Here is a 20,639-nt window from a genome sequence, read left to right on the forward strand (position 1 = left end):
ACTCTGCCATCTTGGCTCCACCTCCTAGTACAAAACTTTCTTATGAAATGCCTAAGGTGTACCCTCATAAATACACATAGCATCCTTTTGAATAGTGGTTACGGTAATGAGACAGATCAATAGGAAACGTAGCAGAGAAGAAAATAAAAATTAGTACTGCTGGTCTTTAGTTAGTACTTCTCTCTGCCACATGGGGTCACACTCCCTAAAACTGCCTTTTCACTGGAGTGTCTGTCTCTTCATAGCCATCTGTCCCCTAGAAGCTAGATTCTTAACCAAACAAAAGGTATATAAACAATCACAAAAGATAAAATAGATTATTTTGATTACTAGAAATTGAAAGCTTTTGCACAAATGAAATTAGTGCATCTATGATAAAGAAATCAGTCAACTAGGGGAAAATCTTTAGATAGCCTTTCTGTGATAAGGATTTGGTATTCAGTATATAAAGACAACTAATATATAACAAATATATAATATACAACAAATATATAAGACCAAAAAGCATTCCTCAATAAATAGGTGGTCAAAAGCTATCAGCAGTTTTCTCAAAAGGAATTTCAGACTATTAACAACCATATGAAAGAATGCCATAAATCATGAATAATAGCCGAAATTAAAATAAAAGCAACTTTGAGATTTTACCTCACATCCATCAAAATGTTTGGCACAGGTGACAGAAAATGAGAATAGTTAACAATAGAGGGATTGTGGAAGGAGAAGCACACTAATGTGTTGTTGCTAAAACTGTGAATTAGTAAATTCATCCTGGATAGCAATTAAGCAAATAAAGTCCCTAAAATGTCTATATCCTTTGACCTAAATATTGCATAACTAGGTACCCCAAGGAGGTCATTGACAAAAAGAAAGATTCTATATGTAGAATATTTAGAGCAACACTTTTGGTGGGAAAACAAAGTAGATGCCATTGACTGGGGAAATGGCTAAACAAGCTGTGGTACATGAAGGTAATAATATTGCTGTTCTGTAGGAAATCACAAATATAGTGCTTACAGACAAGCACAGAGAGACTTAGATGAAGTGATACGAAGTCAAGTGAACAGAATGAAGTAAACAATATACATAGTGACTACCATTCAGTCTTTCAGTCATGTTTGATTCTTCATGATCCTGTGGACCATAGCAGGCCAGGCCTGTCTAGCCTCTGGACACCTTCCAAGCTGATGTCATATCTTTTAGTACCTTAATACTATCCATGGGCTTTTCTTGGCAAAGGTACTGGAGTGGTTTACCATTTCCTTTTGCAGTGAATCGCCTTTTGTCAAAACTCTCCCCTATGACCTATCCATCTTGGGTAACCCTGCACATTATAGCTCATAGTTTCATTGAGCTATGAAAACCCCTCTGCCATGAAAAGGCAGTGATACAGGACTGCCACAATGCAAATGCGAGGAAAAACAAGCACAAAACAATAAAAAATGAATGTTGCAAAATTACAAAGACCAAGTTGGTCCCAAAGAAGAGATATGAGAAACTCTCTCTCACTCCCCTGCCCCCATGACTTTGCAGAGGTTACACAGATCCTTAGGCATGGAATATTGTATATATTTTCAGGCTTTTTTAGTGTGTTGATTGATTTTGCTGAATTTTTTTTCTTGAAATCTTCTCTTATAAGAAATGATTTTTTGGGAATGTAATGCAGAAAATGTGAAAACAGAAGTTACCAATAAAATTCTATTTTAAAAATAGTCATGCAAGACGAAATTGAATTCTTTTTTGTTTTTCGGACAGAGGCACTAAATAAACTGATAGGTGGGGAAATAAGTGTAATTTATATTATAGCAAAGATTTTTGTGAAGGATCTCATACTGTTCTAGTGGGGAAGATAGAAGGATAAAGGCTAGAAGACAGTATAGTTAAATGGATTCAGAATTGGTTGGATGGCCGAGTTCCTTGTCAGCCTGGCAGGAGATCTCTAGGAAGAGGACCCCAAGGACCTATGCACAGCTCAGTGCTGGTTAACAATTTTTCAGTGACTTTGTATAAAGTCATAAGTGGTATGTATGCTTATCATATTTGTAGACTTAATTGAGAGGTGAGGGAGAGCTGACACACTGTGTGACAGAGTCATGATCCAAATGGGTCTTGACAAGCTGGAGCATTGATTGCCTGAATCTAATAAGATGAGTTTCAGTAAGCATAAATGCATACCTGAGTATATAAAATCAACCTCACACAGGTATAAATTGGGGGTAGGGGGCGTCATAGTTAAATGAAAGTTTGAAAGATATTTAGGGTGTTTTGTGGACTGTAAGATAACAGTGATTCATAATTGTGATACGCCTACCAAAAAAAAGGAAAGGGAACAGAAGGAAAGGGAAGGGGGAAGGGTAGGGAAAGGAATCTTGGGCTACATTAAAAGAGATGTAGCTTCCATGTATAAGAAGGGAGTAGTTCTTCTGGGTTATTCTTCATCAGACTTCATCTGGAGTATTATGTTGGGTTCTGAGCACTATAGTTTTAGAGAGACACTGATAAGCTAGAAAGGAGGAGGGCATCCAGGATGGTAAAGGGCCTTTTAAGGAAATAGTCATTAATGCTGAAGAGGAGCTGTCATCATTGTTATATAAGTACATTCTGTTGAATACCTAGATTGAAGAAGTTTCACAATGGCCACTTTCATCAGTACTTTCAGTATTTGTTGTTCACATTAAAAGGAAGCCAAGGCACGTTTGTTAATTTGTTAGAGTTTTCTCCAGAAATGTGTAATGTTTTATTTTACGTACTTGTAAAATGTTTTTTATTTGATTGTATTAGAGTTACTATTTTAAAGGTGTCTTCTCCTATAGAATATATTTTTATTTAAAGTTTTATTAGCCCAGAAAACTTTTTCCTTCTTAACTTTCTTTTCTTCCCCTTTCTTTACCATATTATATTCCTTATTGTTTCTTCCTTTAAAATGCCTGAATTTATCCCTTGCTCTGAATCATGACTTCTCTTTTCTTAGTTCAGAACCTCATCACTTCAGCTAACTTCTGTCCTAAAGACACTACTTTTCATTTTACCATTATTGTTTTCTCCACTTGCTTAAGAACTTATAATGTATTCCTTTCCTTATTAAGTCCATACTTCTTATCTTGGCATTTAATGCCTTCCATATTAGGGACTCACTCTGACTGTCCTTGTTTCCCAAAGTTTCCCCAAACATGCCTATTGCTATGGAGAAGCTGGTGTCTTCACTTGACCCCATGTCATTCTGATTTGTCTTTGCACCTTTCTTAATGCTTTCCACAGCCCAAGTGGTTCTTCCCTCAGCTTTTAACCTATCTAAATCCTCCTCTGTCTTCAAGCCCCAGTGAAGTCTTATTTCTTCCATGAAGTCTTTCTTGCTTGAAGTCTCTTCTTTGGTCTTTGAATTCCAATAGTATATATAAGTACATTGGCATCTAGTTGTTCTCTAGTTGTTTCATAAGTACTAGTTTTACCTGCCCAAAGAATCTGTAAGTTTTTTGGAGATAGAGCCCTTGCCTAATAATTCTTTTGTATCTTTCATTATGTTTCAGTCAACCAGGCCATCAAGAAGTTTTTATTAAATGCCTACTGTGTATGAGACACTGGGGATACAAGTACAAAGAATGAACCAATTCCTATTTGTAATGCTGAGCAAATAACAGTGGTTTCCTGAATATTTCTCAATGGAAATTAATTGCAGAGAATTTCATTGATATTTGTAGATTTCTGGTTAAATTGTTGTATACAGAGACTTAAAGTTGGGAATCATGACTATTTTCCCTGATACTGAAGTTTGTAATTTATGTCAGAAACAGGTGGAAAAATATGTTCATTTTCATTAAAAAAGAAAAGCTTACAAACCTTTTCCCCCCAAGTTTTCCATTTCACCTGGGTTTATATCCTGCAATGAAACCAGAAAATCTGTTGTTTGGAATTCAGGTCCCTATTTCTGTACACACACGCTTAGGAAAGAGTATGCTATGAAAACTTAGTATTCAATTGTAGGAGACTTAGGTGCAAACTATTTGTAGTAATCTCATATAATCTACAATTTTGTTTATAGTTGTTTCCCAGACCTAGTTCTTTTCATAGAGGTTTTAACTGGTGATTTGAACTATTGTTATTTATCTTAATATTGACTGCAGTCATTTTTCTATGAGTACCCAGCACATAATCAATAATAAAATAATGAATTTCTTGCATTTCACTTAGTGAAAAATGAATTATGAAAGAACCCAAGAAATGCCATTCTAGGTCAGACCAGTTAACCAAGTATTCTGTCTCTGACAGTAAGTAACACTGAGGAAAATTTAGTTTCCTTCCATAATGTCATCATTAGCCTTAAACTCCAAATATCCTCATTTTTCTCTTTATCCTTAATTTCCTGATTTGGATTTATCAACCATATTTTATATGAATTCTTCTTAAACCTATTTATATGTATCATTCTGTGTCCACAAAAGAAAGTATTTTTAATCAAATTTTGGAAAATGATTAAGTATAGCCAAATTATCTTTTAAGTCAAGGTTTGTAGCAAAAAGGTATTTCACAAAACAGATGTGTATTTCATAGAACAGATGTAATATTGCCTAAAAATAATACAGATTAATCACCGTGATAAAATAGGGTTGTGTTTGTATAAATATCTTGTATATCTTTTGGTCATCCAAATGGATGGTAAAAGTTATACAACAGGATCACAGTATAATCCAGACAGTTGATCATCAGTAGAGTAGCAATGGAGTATTTATCTTATAAGTAGCTGAGCCCTATTGGAAACTTATATTGTTTCAAGTTTGTCTTTTTTTCATCTAAAGCAATTCATTACTCACCTACAAATGCTGTCATCCCAGTAGCTATTTGATGATAGCTTCCTCAGTATTCTTGACTCATAAATAGAGAGAAAATGTTTTTTATGCTATAGCTTTGACATAATGTAGAAAGACTTGATTTCCCATTCTTAAACATTATCTGAGTTGTAATTTATTACTTTTAAAAGAAATTTATTATGAAATTGAAAATTCCTTTTGAATTGTAATAACTGTTTTCATAATGATTTGGCTTTGTTGGTTTTGCTTTTTGCTTCAGAAACAACTCGATCAGTTCAGAGACAAAATGTAAATTCTCAATCCCCTGTGGGCAGGCATGTCAAAGTTGATTTTGAGTTTGTCCTTGTGTTTCTCTCCATATTTTCTCAGAGGCAGTATCAAGCAAAAAGAATGACATACAGCACCAAAAAATTCCATTTTTTATTTTGTTATAAAGTGTTTTGAAAAGCAAGTTTACAATATAATGTTGTGAATGAATCATATTTTTAGTTTATTGAAGACATAATGTTAAATTTTTAAATCATTATTGCATGCTGATTCTTTGGATGTAGAGCAAAGAATCACATACTGACATATTAAGTAGAGTTTTCATATTTTTAATTAGAACATTAAGATCAGATTTTTTTGTTTTTTGTTTTTTTGTTTTGTTTTTCTAACTATTTATTTACATTTATTAATTTTAAAACATCAAGTAACACATTACATTTTCATTTGTTCTGAGTCACCATCAGAATTTTTTGTTCATTCATTTTCATCCTTTTTTCCTCATATTCTGTTACATTTAGAGTGTACTCTTTAATTCAGTCTATTTTCCTCACTTTGTTTTATTTCATAATGTTTCTTGGTTTTTTTAATGAGGATAATTTTAATGAGGATAATGAGAATTTTTGATAGTTGAAATAGTTTCTCTTTCCTCTTTAGGCCATTTCTTTTCAAACTATACTTTCCCATAAAGCCCTGAAAACTTTGGCTTGAAAACTTCATTTATTTTTTTCTTTTTAAAATAATCTTAATAAACACTTTTTATCATATGAAGAAAACAAAAAAGGATTACATAAGAAACTAAATTTGTTATATACAGCTTTTAGAAAGATAATGTATGAATATATTAAATTTAACTATTTAATCAAAATTTCTTCAGTGTCTCATATACTTCTTTTTTCTTCTGTGCACTTAAAAATGATTTATTGATGCTCTTTTTTCTGTCACTACCCACTAATCACCATCCCCCAGCTCCCAAGCAGAAACCTTCCCCTGAAACAAATACACGTAAGTAAGCAAAACAAACCTATACTTTTGCCATGCCTGAAAATACCTGTAATCAGGCTATGCCTTCAGTCCATTAGCTGCCAAAAGGCTGAAAAGAGGTTTCATCATCGGTCTCTTGAAAGGACCATTCAGTTTTCGTTGAATATTTTCAGTTGATTCTTAGGAATTGAGATGGATCGTTTCTGTGGTTTTTTAGTTTATTCCTCTGTGAATGATCTCCAAATGGGATGGCATAGTGTATTATTAAGCCTTCCCAGTCATGTGTTATTGAAGACAACATTTGGCTCTACTTTTTTCAAAATATGTAAAATAAGTTATAGTTCTAACAAATTCATTTACATAAGCAAATTCTCATATTGTTTGATCAAGGAACTATTCACATCTTTGCAGTTTTAGATTAGTTCACCTACTTCACTTTGTTTAAAATATTTTGGGAAAAATGGTCACATGCTTAACATATGTACTATTATAAAACATTAAAAGAGCATGTAATAAAATCTCTATCACTTGAGAAGTATATAAAAAAGAAGTATGTTTAGGAGAATACTTTTTTATTTTTTAAATAAGTTTTTTTTAAGTATTTCCCAATAACATGTAAAAATTTTTTAGCATTCATTTTTTAAAATTTTGAGTTCCAGATTCTTTCCTTCCCCCCTACCCCTTGAGAGGCAAGCATTAGGATATCAGTTATATATGTGAAATCATGCAAAACATATCCCTATTAGCCATGTTGTGAAGAAGACACACACACACACACACACACACAAGAACAATAAAGTTAAACAAAGTATGCTTCAGTCTGCACTCAGTTCATCAGTTCTCTCTGGAGATAGATGCATCCTGGGTCTTTTGAAATTGTCTTGGATCATTGCCTTGATTAGAGTGGTTATGTCTTTCATCGTTGATCATTGTTACAATATTGCTTTTATTGTGTAAAATATTCTGGTTCTACTCACTTCACTTTGCATCAGTTCATATAAGTCTGGGGCAGAACTTTTAAATAGACCTGTATTATATCAATCTTTTATGTCTGATTTATTTTTTATCATACCTCATTTTTGTAGAATTTGTTTCAACATTGTCTTCAAAATTTTTGATCATTTTCTGCAAATCTTAAAAAATCATTCTCTGCCTTTATAGCTCAAGAAATGTATAAAAACTCCAGAAATTCCTTCCAAACATGTTAGAAATTGGGTCCCAAAAGTCTTGGAGCAGCGACGACAAGGTTTGGAAGCCTATTTACAGGTAAGGTGTCTTTTCAACTTTTACAAATTGTGGGAAGCAGTAATTTACACTGTGAATTATTCACTGTATCACTTATTAATATGAAAGTGTTGTCCCCATGAAAAAAGTAATTAAAAATAATTTGACTTGGTATTCTCCCATATTACTAAGAAATGAGAATGGAAGTATAAAAAATGTAGTTTTTATATTCCAGAAATGATAATTTTAGAGATTGGAGATGATGTTACTTTCTTATTACCTTTAGTTCAGAGAAGGATAAAATGACATTTAGATGATCATAAATGAGAAGAAAGACAGTCTATTCAATTTTTATTCATTTTTAATTTTAAATCATCTTTTTAGTGAATAATTTCCTAATTTCATTAGAACCCTGATCCTCATATAAAGACAGATGTGAATGTGTATGTAATCGTTTAGAGGATGTGAAGATTTGTCCATTTTCAGCTGAGGCCTGGTTGTTATAACCAGAGTGCAGGATATTAGAAGAGAATGAGTGACATAGGTCTTCTTGTTGTCAGCTTGACCCACTGAAACCACTCTGATGGAGAGCCATGGTGAAATATCCATTCCTTCCCATGGGAAATTATCATAAGAACACGGATGTAGAGTTAGTCTGTCTCCTTCATTACATAGATTAGGGTCACTGAGGCAATAAATAGCACAGCCAAGATTTAAATTTACATCTTCTGTCTCCAGATCCAAAAGTTTTGAACTTTGAGTGTATTTTGGGGGGTTAAGATCCTATATATTACTAGAAAATATATGAAGAATAAACTTTAAGGTGAGTGAAGGGATCACCTGTGGTTATTAGTAAGTAAAAAAGGAAACAAGAGGTTACGGCAAAGAAGCTTGAGAAATTAAAGAGAAAAGAATTACCCAAGTTCTTAGGGTGGATGGTTAGTCTAGGCACCATACTTTAGGGCTGAAGTTAGCCTAAGAGTTACAACATGGTGGACACTATTTATGAAATTGTCATTTGAATTTGGGATATGATCAAAGGAATTAGATTTGCCCCTACACATGTAAGTGTCAAACTGACTGATCTCCTAATGTGAGATTAATCATGACTCCTTGGACGATGGCCTCCATTTGTAACGTAAATGCTAGTTGGTGAAGGTGCCAGAGGGAGTCCTTCATCCTGTAAGTCCTCATCCAAGCTGCTGTATCTAGGGGAAAACCCATGTAAATACCATCAAGAAATCCAAAAGGAGTTACAGAAAGCCATCTCTCCTTCTTTATTTCAGGTTGGCTCCTATTTGCGCCTGTTCTTCTCTAGTTTAGGGTATTTTTGCTTGGCTTCTGGTTATCAAACTTTCTCTATTTATACTCCTTCCTGTAAATCAGCTTCGGGCTGGCTAATGAGTATGATTGCAGTGACTGAAAAGGTTTGTGATTTCCCAAAGGGGCATTCATCACTTTGCCACCTCTTCTCTGAGGCTAAATATATCTTCAGCTTTGCCTTCCCAGGCAGACTCATTCTTCCAGATATCTTTTGGTGTGGCTGGTATAAAATTTACCACAGAGTTTATCTGTGTACCATGTAACAACGGGAAATTGGTAGAGAAGGAGTGAACTGACCGTCTTGGGGCAAGGAGCAATGCATGTACTTAGGCAGGTATCCACAGAGGACTGTTCGCTCCAAACACTTCCCCTCACACAAGAGAGAAGTTGGGGCAGCTGCTTCTTTCTTTAATCTAGATTTAGGACAAGGGAATGTTATCTTTAAGGGTAGGTAATGTCATCACACTAGACTCAGTCTGATCGGTACCAGACCCATTTGTCACAAGTTCTGTAAGTCCCTATCATCTGCATTGTTGACTAGATCATCAGCCTTAATAGCAGCATTGGCAACACCTTTAGAGTCTTTGTAGGAGTGGGCATAAGAGCGCAGAGCCAGAGCTATAATTGTGGAAAGTCCACGTGGAGTTGAAATGGATAACAGAGCTCTACCTCTTCATCAGGCTTCTCCCTTTTCAGTGTCTTTTATTGCTTATTTTCTAGGAAATAATCTAGTTTCATTCCTCCTATAACACAAGGTAAATGCTGCTGCTGGATTCTTAGGGTGTCTTTCATCTCGCTAGTAATTCTGATACATGTTCTGAATACTGTTCTGAATTCCAGAAGGATGGATAAAAAGGAAGAGGGAATAACTGTGAACAATAGAGGATATCATTTCCCATAGGAAAGAAATCATACTTTATTTAAGAGCTAAGAACCAGCCATGGTTCTTATATAAAAACCTGATTGAAAGACACTTAAGTATATGACAGCTATATCAGGGAAATACAGAAACACATATTTTCTAGTTTTTTAAATAGCATATAGAAATCATAAAACATTAGAGCTGGCAATATTCTAATCTGGCCTTCTCTCTTGACCAGATAAGATTATTTCATTCCATATATTTGTATACCCAGTACCATATACACATAGCAAATATTTAATAAATGCTTGTTGACCGATTGAATTACAGATGAGGAAACTGAGACCCTGAGATGTTAAGCCCAAAGTTTCTCTTAGTCTTAGGAAATAGTTTTTAATACCAGGATAATCTGTGCATGTACTTTCTGGAAAATGAGAAAAGGCAGTGTGATAAGAATGTCTCCGCAGAGGATCAGAAATGCAAGTTAATTTAAAAATAATAATGCAATTCCCCTTGCTATTGTTTTCTGGAAGGTTAGTAAGCAGGATTAAGGATATTAGACTATTTGGCAAATGGAAACGTAGAGGATTCAGAGTCTCCGAAGTCCACTGTGTGGCCATGTTCTTTCATAGGAACAAAAGCTGCTTAAGAGTATTTAAGAGGACTTAGGGGGCTTGGTGGGGTTTGTGTGCTAACTCTCATCAGTCAAAGAGGGAGAAGGTATCTCCAGAATGAGAGGAAAGGAGATTCTGGGAGCAAAGAGAGAGGACTGAGCTGCCTCAGAGAAGGGAGATGCTTGCACACACACCCGAAGAAGGATGCCCCAGGAAAAGGGCAGCTTCTCACCTAACTTCTCTTCCTTAGGAGAGATGGGCCTGCCTTTTGCCTGTTTTTGTACTCCCAGTGCTTAGAACAAGTGCTTGCCACATAGTAGGTGCTTAAATGCTTCTTGATTGATTGATTTTCAATCCTTAAGTACTGTAATGCCATATAATCTGCTGCTTTATTACCAAATATTTCCAATAAACTGGATTTTGCTTTAACCACAGAAACCAAGGGTTAACTAGAGAGAATTATAAGTGTGACTTAAGCCAGAGAGCCCACTCTCTCCCTGTGAGTCAGGAAGTTTTCCTAACTGTGGGCTTGGAGCAATTGTGATGGAACTCAGAATTTTTTATCTAAAATTCTTGACCAGATGGACCCCTGAAGCTTAAAATGAGCTAATTATTATAACAGGATATCACACGGTTAAGAAAGGTACCAAAATACAGCCACTGAACTATCTCAGTCTCCATGAGAACTCAGAGCAGGGTATTCTAGAGCAGAGGTGTCAAACACATGGTCTGTACTTGAGCCAGATTAAAATGTGACTGGAAAACATTTTCCAAAATAAATGAAAATATAATAGAACAGTGATGTTGTTAATAAATGGTTTCTTAGGTCATGGTCACGTAAGTATGGCTTTTTGGTCTTTGTTCCTATTCAGATTTGGCACCAGTTTTCTAGAACCATCCTAAAGACACATAGGCAGATTTCCATCTCTATTAATATTCTGCTTCACTCAACTTGAAGGCAGCTTCCTTTTATCCTTCAGGATATTACTTCTAAGAAGTGTAACCCCAAAGGAAACATTCAATGTCATAAAAATTATAGTCACCCAGTTTTTAATATCTGTGTTAGTCTGAATGAACATGATTTTTGAAAGCTACATGCAAATCTAAAATCTAAAATGCATAATAGGGCAAAAATGTCTCTTAAATTCGGTCAGTTAGTGGATTCTTGTAAACTTGCTTCATAGGATTTGGAGTGGGAAGGAATTTGATCATTGAGTTGAACCCTCCATTTTACAGTTGAGGAAACTGAGGCCAACAGAGGGAATTGATTTTCCCAAGGCCATAGAGGTAGAAAAACTGACCTTCAGACACATTTCCTCTGACTTCAAACATTTTTATCTTAGTCCTTTGAACTGATCTGAGCTTCCTCGTCTTCTAGTCATATTTTTAGCATGTCTGACCACTGAAAAGATTTAGGAATAATTATTGTTTTGAAATTTGCCATTTGTAATGAATGGTTATTACTCTATCATCAGTTATTATTTAATGTTATCTCAGAAGGGACTAGTTTTTGCCTTGACTAATATGGATGGCATTGTGAGTTTCCTGAATATTAGGTCTATTTTACAATTTCAGATAAGACTATTATGCATGAATGGAGATCAAATGTATCAGTTTGTTCTGATTGCAATAAAAAACATAACAAATGTTATATTAACTCTACATTAAAATTGATCAGATTTGGGGAATTTGTATGATTTATATATTTTATGGTAGGAAAAAATAAACTAGTCTAAATTTCCCTTTAAGAATCCTACTGAAGACTTTCTTGTCTGAGAGGACTGAGACTAGGACCATTGAAACGGTGGCCTTCCTGGTGGCCTAAGCAGAAAAAGGCTGAATGTGAAATCAGTAACTGTTCCATTAAGTGCTTAGCAGACTTATGAATAGCTAACAAAGGATTAGGGAAGCTATATTCTAGTGAATCAGTGCTATATCCTTGCTCAGTATCCTTTCTATGCTAGGTCTGTGTAAATATCCTTTTTTTGTTAGAGGATCTACCGGGTCTCATTTTACTCCCATTGCAGAAATGATGTGCCAAATTGACCTCAGTCAGGCCCAGACTAGAACACAGGTGATGCTTAGTAGTCTAGGGTTGGAAATGGAGGAAGGATAATACAGAATAAGTTGAATTCCAAAGTGGTCTTTGTGTACTTGATGATGCTTGGCACATGCCATGAGAAAAATTCCCACTGTCTGTGAGCATTCAGCAACTAGACACAGATATGAATATATTTTGTGTCTTTAAGGACCACGATCTAAAGATGGTAAATGCCACAAACTCTTTGTTGTGCGGCTTGATTTTTTTATTTGGGAGTTGTGATCCCCAGGCTCAGAAGCGGTTGTGGGTTTGGGCCTAATTTGAAGACTAGAATTTTGGGCTTATCCAAAAACTGTACTGAAGGAACTACTTAGAACTTTTTAAAGTGACTGGTGGGAAGCCTGGGGGAACTGCTGTATGGACTAGTTGGGGACTTTTTGGTTGAAAGCGTTGGGAGAGAGTTTGAAAAGACAATGCTTTTTTTCCACCAGGAGTCTGGAGATGCTTCTGGAATTAGGAACATGAACAAATGTGCTCAATGAACCCCAGCTGATTTGCTGAAGACAGTAAAAGTCTCATCAGTTTTAAAAGTTTAAAGGATGGACAGTTTCCACTCTTTCTCCTTTGAACAGTAACTTTCCTTGTGGGCTTGATGTGGGATGAGGGGCCCCAGGCAGGCCTCAGCCCCAGTAGTGGTAGCATCTGAGCTAACACATGATCCGATTGGGAGGGGGTGTACTCAGGTCCTGGGTTAGGAGGGCATCTTTGGGACAAAGTATAGGAAAGCATCACTTAACCTGGCTTTGGAGGGCTAGCACTCAGATACCAACCATGACGTTCTTCCAATTGTAGCCCTAACAGAATGGACAGCATGGGGCTCCAAATAACCATACACTGTAATGTAGGACATTACTGCAGGCTGAAATGGGAACATCTTTCCCATTCACGAATAGGCCCTTGTGACCTGCTTAAACCACATGGAAGCCTAAGTCATGTGGTGAGAGGATCTTGCTGAGTGGGTAGAACAGGAAGGGTGGAGCAGAGCTTAGTCAGGCTAGTCAGAGCTGGCAGCCACAGCTTAGGCTCCTGAGTGTTTGTTTGTGGGAAGGTCCCTGGGGTGGGGGAAGGAGCAGAGGAGGAGGCTTTGAATGGCTTTGCTCCCTGCGTGTAATGTGTATTGATTTCTTGGCTACTATGATGGATTTGACTTTCTGGTTTTGGGAGTTGGCTTTCTGGTGTTGGAACAAATGTTTTTCTTCTGCCTTCTCTGTGGAGAGTCTGTTATACTTTGCAATTGAGAGCTAAGCAGGCATATTCGTAGTCACCCCCAGTGCTGTGGTTATTGCCTTGGTGATGCACAGGCAACAGTAGAGTAGGTAGTAACCAGACCCTAGGAGTGATGGGTAATCCCTGCACAGAGGCATTGGTCCCAGTGACATTATTTGGGCCCCAGAGGAGTAGACACTGGACCAGACATCAGCAAACATTGTGCCAGTGTAGTCCTTTGCTTACTTTGATCTGAAAGTGGTTGAATCTGTGAGACATATTTCTGACCCACCATTACTTACCTTGGTGAATTCACAGAGGCAAAGGGAGTCTTTTAAATAATTTGTTATATAAGCAAAGTCATATTTATTTCAAGATGTGGTCTATGAGTGTTTTATTGCTGAGCCTGACTCATTGTACTGACTTGAGTTAGGCCTGATTAAATATCATTATCCTGATAATTAATTCATAAACAATAATTTTTATCCTTTCCCACATTTTCCTCCATCTTTACTCTCTAATTTTCTGTCTAAAAGTACTCATGTGTCTATACCTAGCTATACATGATCTCTTGTAGATAATGAGACTTTTAAAATATTTTGATAATTTTATAATATATATTATAAATATATATATAATATAATTTGATAAAGGGATTGACTAAATGATGAATGCTTTAGGGAAAGTTCAGACTCTCTTTTGTATATTCAAACCTTTATACTCAGAGTTTTGAAATTTGAGTTCTCAAATTTCTTAGTTTGCTTTTTAGAGTAAAAACATATTTAAAAATGCAGATTCTGTCCCTTCAAAGGATTGTTTTTAAACAATAGCTAAAATAATTGATGAATCCATAGGTACTTAGGTAAAAAAAAAGTATTATAGAGTTTGGATAGTATGAAAATACTGTAGAAAGTCTGTCACAGTAGTATTATGGATGCAGTAAGTATAAAGAGACAAACTGTTCTTTGTCCTCATTAAAGACTGTGCACAGTGTGTTAAATAATATTAATGGCTAGAATTGTCAGTACTTAACAGTACTTTCCTTGTACAAGTGATTTTATTGATCGATACAGACTCAGTGTAACAGGGGCAGATTATTTTACTGATTTTATCGAAATGTTAACTAAGTTTGTTAGTGTATCACATATCTTTAAATAGATCTAGATGATGATGTAGATTACGAAAAGCAGACTGCCATCCATCTTTTTTGGATCTGGTAATAACTTAAATCCATCATTGTTTGAAGCTGTTTTTAGGTTCTTTTGTGCATACATGTTTCTAGGGTGTCTGGTCAGGATCCATATAACTTTGTTTCATTTGGAATAGGTTTCTCAATCAGGAAAACCCAAACTGCTCCTCAGGAATTTGACACGTAGATCTTTGATCATTATTGGTAAGGATACTTAACGATCAGTGAAATCCTTGAGGACGTGCGTTGTTTCATTTTCTTTTGACATCTCCAGGGCCTGGCATAGTTCATTGCACATATTAGGTGGTTGGTAAATATTTGGTTTTGAAATTCATTACTTTAAATTCTTTTCATTGATGTTGTGGTCTCTGACTTCTCATTGTGTTCAATTTCTATATATAACATTTCTTAGTCTTGAGCAGACAGCTATCCCAGCATACCAGAGTCCTTCCTTTGGTCTTCTTACATTTCCTGGATGTCAGGGGTCATTTAAGGTCTTCATCTATTATCACTCCTGCCCTGTGCCTGGCCCACTCCTTTTTCTGATTTTGACGTCCCATTTGACCTAATTGTGCCCACTATTTGTCTTTCATTCATTTTGGGGCCCTCTGAAACTTTGGTTGCCTAGAGATTGTGTGATACTCTAAGGTTTACAGCTGTATAACATAGCATCCCCAAGAGATTTAAATATATAGAAATATGATACTGCAAGTTTTCTTTTATTTACCCAAGTGATTTAACTTTATCTAAGTTTCTCTAAAGGTGATATTCCTTATTTTAAGAAACAAGTTTAGATACTGAATATATTTTAAAATCAGAGTCTAGATATTTATCCTCAGCATTTAACATATTGACTTGCACAGATTAAAAGCTTTATAAATGCTTAACTTATCTTGATTTCATAAACTTTCCAAAGCAGAGCATAGAAAGCATGGATCCAAGCAAGGTCTGCCTAGCCCAAAATAGACAAATGACCCCACAAACAATCCATGAGGTTAAAAATAGCAGTTTGGCTAACCAGTGGGACTGGGTTTCTGTTTTGGTCGCGTGGCCGTTTTTTTCATTTTTCTCCTCTAGCATGCCCAGAGAAATCCCTAAGTGGAGAGTTCATCAAGAGAGTAGGTGAGGCCTACTAGAGGGAGAGAGGAGCTTTCAGCAATGCCCATTTTTCAAGACTGAGGAACAAAGGAGAGAGATTTCTCTTTCTCCCACCTGTAGCAGTATGAACTCATAATTCTTCTTAGATATACATACACACGTTTATGCATCTGTGTATATTGGACAATGATTTCATCAATATATGAAATTCCCATGACTTTTTATTCTATAGGAGCTTCTGTGGATGTGTCTACATATATATGATATAGGAGAGAAAGACAGAGGCAGAGACAAAGAAACATAGAATTCTTCTAGCATATATATATGAGTGTTTTGTGTGTGTCTCATTGTATATGTATATACATATATTTAAAGTAAGGGCAGATAACTGGTATAGTGGATAGAGTGCCAGGCCTGGAGTCAGGAAGACTTAAGTTAAAATCCACTTAGCTGTATGACCCTGGGCAAGTTACTTAACCTAGTGTGCCCCAGTTTCTTCATCTGTAAAATGAGGTAGAGAAGGAAATGGCAAACCATTCCCTTTTTCTTTTTTTGTCAGGAAAATCCCAGAAGGGGTCACGATGATTTGGACACAACTGAAAAACAACTAAGCAACACAAATGTATAAACATTTAAATGGTTAGGATTGAATATGTAGATATTATGCACATGTGCAAGACTTAGATTTTTTGGGCTTTTGTGACACTAAAAGTTAGAAGTAGTTTCTGGGTTATTAATAATTGTGTTAATTATGGCTAACAAATAATAAAATGGTCATTTGGCTTTCTCTCATAAACCAAAGATGAATCAGAGACATTTCAACATTTATATGCCCTTGGAAGAGTGGGTATTCCCAGTAGGCAGAAGTCAGTTTTGATAGGTTAAAAATTAATGAGAGAATGAATGTTACAATAGGAGGTGGACCTGTTCTAACGAGGGGCTAGAGGATGGGATTTTGATGTCACTCTTATTTGAATTTTCATAGACAGCTTCTGCCAAGCTTGCTCAAATGAAGTACAATGGACCGGAATTCACCTAGATTAGATTTTCTTGGTAAGGTTTTCAGTTGGGGAGGGTTCTACCCAAGTATGTACCCCAACGATTTGGGTAATCTCATCTATCAGCAATGTCCTTGTAAGACTGGCTGATAATAGGATTCGTTTCTGAATGAGGAAATAGAAAGGTAAAATCTTAATCTCAGTTAATAATTAGTTATTAACGTAAAAGAGAAATCACAAATTCTCTCTCTTTTATAGATTTTTCCTTTGGATAGGTCCTTAGAGATTGTCTAGCTTACCCACTCACATTTTTTCAGATAAGCAGACTGAAGCCCAGAGATTTTAAATGATTTGCCCAGGGTCACACAATTACTGGGTATCAGAACCAAGATTCTAACGCACGTCTTATGACTCTAAACTCAGTGTTCTTTCCAATACATGAAATTGCCTCTGTGGAGAAGAAACTTAGAAGTAAGAGAATATAACAGCTTATTTTTTTTTTTTTTTGCTCAGAAGGTCATTGGACGAATGAAATATACAGTTCAGCTGGCCAAAACTTATCCAGTACACCAACAAACTCTAAGTATGGCAGCCAGTTAATTTGTGAGTCAGAAATTTTGACTATTTGATTTGTCAATGTTAGTGAAAAATCTGGGCAGTTATTATGAGTCTTTTTAATGAGACAGCATTATAAACCTTAAAACAACAAATACTTGTCAGCTAGTAGCAGCAGCAGTTGAAAGAGTTGAAATTGAGGGGTGGCGGAGCCAAGATGGCGGAGTAGAAAGACGCAAATACACATAGCTCCGAACCCACAACACATACAGCATCTGTATAAAGTAACTCACGGCAAATTCTGGAGCACTAAGGCCACAGAACAGTGGAGCGAAGGAGATTTCTATTCCAGAGGGACCTGCAAACCTCTCGCAAAAGGTCCGTCGCAGACGCGGAGCCCAGCCCAGACCTGCCACGGCTGCGGCACCGAGAGGAACAGATCCGAGCAGGCTTCAGGGACGGGATCTCCAGCGGCCGCACAAGTCCCTCCACCTACAGGTGACGGGGGTCGGTGAGAGAGTCTCTTTGGCGGGTCGAGAGGGGAGTGGGGTGCCCCCATAACTCAGGCCCCCTCGGGAGGCAGAAGCTGAGAGGCAGCAGCAGACCAGGGCTCCCCAAGCAGGCAGGAGCCTGGATCCATTGTTGAAGGTCTGTGCATAAACCCCCTGAGGGAACTGAGCCTGAGAGGCAGCCCTGCCCCGACCTGAGCACCTGAACTTAATCTCACACTGAATAGCAGCCCTGCCCCCACCCAAAGCCCTGAGGCTGGAAGCAGCATTTGAATCTCAGACCCCAAACGCTGGCTGGGAGGATCAGGAGGTGAGGTGGGTGTGAAGAGAATATTCAGAGGTCAAGTCACTGGCTGGGAAAATGCCCAGAAAAGGGAAAAGAAATAAGACTATAGAAGGTTACTTTCTTGGTGAACAGGCATTTCCTCCCTTCCTTTCTGATGAGGAAGAACAATGCTTACCATCAGGCAAAGACACAGAAATCAAGGCGACACAGAAATCAAGGCTTCTGTGTCCCAGCCCACCCAATGGGCTCAGGCCATGGAAGAGCTCAAAAAGAATTTTGAAAATCAAGTTAGAGAGGTGGAGGAAAAGCTGGGAAGAGAAATGAGAGACATGAAGTCAAAGCATGAACAGCAGGTCAGCACCCTGCTAAAGGAGACCCAAAAAAATGTTGAAGAAAATAACACCTTGAAAACTAGCCTAACTCAATTGGCAAAAGAGGTTCAAGAAGCCAATGAGGAGAAGAATGCTTTCAAAAGCAGAATTAGCCAAATGGAAAAGGAGATTCAAAAGCTCACTGAAGAAAATAGTTCTTTCAAAATTAGAATGGCACAGATGGAGGCTAATGACTTTATGAGAAAGCAAGAAATCACAAAACAAAACCAAAAGAATAGAAAAATGGAAGATAATGTGAAATATCTCATTGGAAAAACAACTGACCTGGAAAATAGATCCAGGAGAGACAATTTAAAAACGATGGGCCTACCTGAAAGCCATGATCAAAAAAAGAGCCTGGACATCATCTTTCATGAAATTATCAAGGAAAACTGCCCTGAGATTTTAGAACCAGAGGGCAAAATAAATATTCAAGGAATCCACAGAACACTGCCTGAAAGAGATCCAAAAAGAGAAACTCCTAGGAACATTGTGGCCAAATTCCAGAGTTCCCAGGTCAAGGAGAAAATATTGCTAGCAGCTAGAAAGAAACAATTCAAGTATTGTGGAAATACAATCAGAATAACACAAGATCTAGCAGCTTCTACATTAAGGGGGTGAAGGGCATGGAATAGGATATTCCAGAAGTCAAAGGAACTAGGACTAAAACCAAGAATCACCTACCCAGCAAAACTGAGTATAATACTTCAGGGGAAAAATTGGTCTTTCAATGAAATAGAGGATTTTCAAGCATTCTTGATGAAAAGACCAGAGCTGAAAAGAAAATTTGACTTTCAAACACAAGAATGAAGTGAAGCATGAAAAGGTGAACAGCAAAGAGAAGTCATAAGGGACTTACTAAAGTTGAACTGTTTACAGTTCATGGAAAGACATGGAAAGACAATATTTGTAACTCTTGAAACTTCTCAGTATCTGGGTACTGGGTGGGATTACACACACACACATGCACACACGCACACACACATAGAGACAGAGTGCACAGAGTGAATTGAAGAGGATGGGATCATATCTTAAAAAAAAATGAAATCAAGCAGTGAGAGAGAAATATATTGGGAGGAGAAAGGGAGAAATTGAATGGGGCAAATTATCTCTCATAAAAGAGGCAAGTAAAAGACTCATTAGTGGAGGGATAAAGAGGGGAGGTGAGAGAAAAACATGAAGTCTACTCTCATCACATTCCACTAAAGGAAAGAATAAAATGCACACTCATTTTGGTATGAAAACCTATCTTACAATACAGGAAAGTGGGGGATAAGCAGGGTGGGGGGGATGATAGAAGGGAGGGCATGGGGAGGAGGGTGCAATTTGAGGTCGACACTCAAGGGGAGGGATAGGATCAAAAGAGAATAGAAGTAATGGGGGACAGGATAGGATGGAGGGAAATATAGTTAGTCTTATACAACACAACTATTATGGAAGTCATTTGCAAAACTACACAGATTTGGCCTGTATTGAATTGCTTACCTTCCAAAGGGAAGGGGTGGAGAGGGAGGGAGGTAAAGAAGTTGGAACTCAAAGTGTTAGGATCAACTGTCAAGTAATGTTCTTGCCACTAGGAAATAAGAAATAAAGGTAAAGGGGTATAGAAAGCTATCTGGCCCTACAGGACACAAGAGAAGATGGAGACAAGGGCAGAGAGGGATGATAGAAGAGAGAGCAGATTGGTCATAGGGGCAATTAGAATGCTTGGTGTTTGGGGGGGGGAGGGGATAAAAGGGGAGAAAATTTGTAACCCAAAATTTTGTGAAAATGAATGTTAAAAGTAAAATAAATAAATTAAAAAAAAAAGTTGAAATTGAAATGATACCCTTTACCTGTGGTTAGACATGGTGCTTAAGGAAACCTTAGTGTCCTTAGAGTGGCAAGTCTGGGGTTCCATTCCTGTGTAAGCAAGGTAATAGAGAGCTGTCGCTTCTCTTCTCTTAACTGCTACCACATTAGACCTAGTTTGTCCTCTCCCAGGTGTGTATTGTTGGCCACCAAAGGACTGTGTGAAAGGGTTAAGTGAATTAGCCCAGTCTCATCACAACTTCTGTAAAAAAACACCTCCAAATTCAGTCTAATGATTTTTTTGCATAAATTGTTATTTTCTTTTGTTTCAAGATTGAGAATTAGCCCAAAGGTCGATCTTCTTGTTGCATAAAACTGATTTATTAACACGTAGGTACATTAGCCCCATTGAAAGGTGGAAATATTAGGGTTTTATTTGTCTTAATTCTGAAAATTTCCATT

General features: G+C 36.9%; 1 protein-coding gene across 4 annotated transcripts in view; it reads left to right on the plus strand.

The window, feature by feature from the left end:
• The window catches only part of SNX24 (sorting nexin 24), a 230,331-nt gene that overhangs the window by 139,717 nt on the left and 69,975 nt on the right, over nt 1–20,639 (plus strand). For all 4 annotated transcript variants that reach the window (XM_072597167.1, XM_072597169.1, XM_072597168.1 and 1 more), the window contains one exon: nt 7,212–7,316. In XM_072597167.1, the coding sequence (XP_072453268.1) occupies nt 7,212–7,316 (105 nt within the window). The remainder of the gene's footprint in view (nt 1–7,211; nt 7,317–20,639) is intronic.

The sequence above is a fragment of the Notamacropus eugenii genome, chromosome 3 (genome assembly GCF_028372415.1).
Source record: "Notamacropus eugenii isolate mMacEug1 chromosome 3, mMacEug1.pri_v2, whole genome shotgun sequence".
Classification (NCBI taxonomy): Eukaryota; Metazoa; Chordata; class Mammalia; order Diprotodontia; family Macropodidae; genus Notamacropus; species Notamacropus eugenii.